This window comes from Malus domestica, chromosome 15, assembly GCF_042453785.1.
Source record: "Malus domestica chromosome 15, GDT2T_hap1".
Lineage (NCBI taxonomy): Eukaryota > Viridiplantae > Streptophyta > Magnoliopsida > Rosales > Rosaceae > Malus > Malus domestica.
Genome location: NC_091675.1, coordinates 46,614,620 through 46,617,494, shown reverse-complemented (window position 1 = coordinate 46,617,494; position 2,875 = coordinate 46,614,620). Strand labels below are relative to the sequence as shown.

The 2,875-nt window shown below is 36.7% G+C and overlaps 1 protein-coding gene across 1 annotated transcript; it reads left to right on the top strand.

Moving 5' to 3' along the window:
• Positions 1-383: 383 nt before the first annotated feature.
• HD18 (homeobox-leucine zipper protein ATHB-6-like) lies at positions 384-1,831 on the top strand. Its single transcript, NM_001294108.1, is given in 3 exon segments — positions 384-668; positions 774-1,141; positions 1,345-1,831. Coding segments are annotated over 3 exon segments (825 nt in total). The 5' UTR covers positions 384-607; the 3' UTR covers positions 1,741-1,831.
• Positions 1,832-2,875: the final 1,044 nt, after the last annotated feature.

Below are 2,875 nucleotides of genomic sequence, written 5' to 3'. Positions count from 1 at the left end.
AATCCAGCCTTTTAATTTCACATACCGTGACTTACCATCCTTCATTCAAAAAAGAGAAAGGAAAAAGTGAAGTGGGAGTCCAAATCAAACCATTCACATCAGTTGTTCAATGTACAAATTGCAACTGAGCAACAAAACAAAAACAAAGCAATCTAGCTGTCTGTGATTGTTGCATCCAGTTGCAGTAACTCCTAGCTCTGTATGTGTGTGTGTGTATACATATACATACATACATACATACATACATACATATATATATATATATATTGCTATAATGATTAAGTAGGAGAAAGGATTTTGGATTTGTGAGGTGTACTTGTGCAATTTTTATTGCTTCTTTGAAAGGGTTTGTTTTGGAGGAAGGAAACCGAGAAAAATAAGGCAAAGGGGGAACCCCTAGCAGTCTGGTTTTTCTGTTCTAGATCGTAGTGTCTTTCCATTTAAAGGCAAGTGAACGCTCTAGTTGTTTTGAAGCATCATTTCCCACTTTGGTCATTCAACCAAAAAGCTTCCTTTCGACCTTTCATGTAAGTTTTTCTCCTTGTTCGACTGCTTGCACAAAGCTAATTCGAAGAAAATACAACAAAGGTTTCTTGTATTGTGAATTATGAAGAGGTTCAGCAGCTCAGATTCATTGGGTGCTTTGGTCTCCAATTTCCCATCAAAAGGTAAAAGAAACCTGAAAAATCCTTTCCAACTTGTTTTTCTCCCAACTTTGGTATTTTAATGATGGATTTTAAGTCTCAATTTTTTTCCATTACTTGTAAATGCAGAGGGGGGGAAGCTTGCAAAGGACAACTATGGTTATAGCAAGGAGTTGCAGGCAATGTTAGATTCGTTAAACCAAGAAGATGTTGGGGAAGAAATGTCAGGGAAGAAAAGGCGATTGAATTCGGAGCAAGTCAAGGCATTGGAGAGAAACTTTGAGGTTGAGAACAAGTTAGAGCCAGAGAGGAAGGTCAAACTGGCTGAGGAATTAGGCCTGCAACCGAGACAAGTGGCAGTTTGGTTTCAAAACCGCCGCGCACGGTGGAAGACTAAGCAGTTGGAAAGAGACTACAGCATCCTCAAAACCGACTATGATGGTTTAAAGCTCAACTTTGCTAGCCTTGAGAGACAGAATAAAGCTCTTGCTGAAAAGGTTCATATTAGTGAAACACATTTTTTTTTGCATATTTTCAAGAAAAATGATTTCTGCAAACCCATTTTTTCGTTCTGCTCACCCTGTTTAATTACGTTCCTTGATCCTCCTTCATTTACTCAGTCTAAAAGTCCGAAATAAACAACGGTGTGCAGAAAGAAATTCACTTCTCTTTTTCTAAGGGGATCTTCGTATTTTTGCAGCTAAGGCAGTTAAAAGCAAAGCTGTGCGGAGAGACTGCAGAGAGGAACGATTCTGTGAAGGAAGAATCACCAATTTCAATGTGCAAAAGCAGTGAAAATTTAGAGGTGGATTTAATCAAGAACTTGAAATTCAAAGATGGCTCATCAGATAGTGATTCAAATGGCGTTCTTATGAAGGAAGAGAGCAATGGAAATTCATCTCTTGGATTTAATAATAATAGAAATTCAATTTCTTCAAATTCCATGGTGAATTGGTTTCAATTATCAGACTCCAGATCAGTGGGTGGAAAAGGGTTTCACGCTCAGACTGTGAGGATGGAAGAGCAGAGTTTTTTCAGCACAGATGAGTCCTGCAATTTCTTTTCAGTTGATCAAGCTCCAAGTCTTCATTGGTAAATCTGCTGAGCAGTAAAAATAGTTGGACCTTATTTAAAAGTTTTTTAATATGATCTAATAAAAATTGAATTTTGTAATTTAGGAGCAAAAATATCCAAGGTAAAGCTTTCTATTGGCCACATCAACAAATTATTAGTTTGCACATTTTCTGCTTAATTTTAAATTATAGTATTGGACTTTTGGTGCAACTGCTGTTAAAATTTGAAAGTTTCTTTTCATTGCTTGCACACTTTTATTTCTAGTCATCAACGTGTATAAATTAAACGAACACGACAAACATGATTTAATATTGGTAAGTAAGAGGGGACAAATAATGTGTATATCATTTCTCTAAAGTTTCTTCTAAAGTTTCTCACATGATTGTTAACCAAAGTTACAATGTTATAAAATCCGAACTCTGTGCAATGTGATGCATCATACAAAGGTGGTACAAACTACATATTTAGTTGTCAACTTCTCACTTCCATGAGATTCTGCAGCTCACTGACTGCTCTGCAAAGGATTAAACAACACTACCAAGTTGGCATGTAGACATAAAGCTGCCCTCTTTTTTTCTTCACGTATTCGTGTTTTGTTTTATGAAATCAGTGTCTCACTTTTGTTACATCACGTTTTGTTTTATGAAACGAGTGTCTCACTTTTATTACATCACGTGCATAGCATGCGCAACCATGAATATATAATAACCATTTTATTCAATACTACGCACATAATGTAGCAGACAGCCATTTCATTTTTCTATAAATTGTAGACTCCATTAAGTAGTATTTCAGTTACATAACAGCAATATGTTCCTACCCAGATGACCCTTTTTCAATTTCTCTCTCTTTTTCTTTTTTATTTGCGATGGGAGACTATCAACCCATGTGGTTGGTGAAAAAGTATTATCCTGATCAACATCTAACACATGGAATTGCAAGACTACTGAGTACTGAGGCAGTAGCCCCTTTTCTACAAGCGGTACCACTCCCTAAAGATAGAGGTGACCACTCACAACATTGACAAACCACTGCCCTTAAGTTAAATTGTCCTTGACTACATTCCAAAGGTAAATGCATGTGAGTTTGCATTCGGGAAAATGATATCAGAATCCTTCGTGTGTGGGTGTGTGACTGTATTTTGGCATTTACTCATG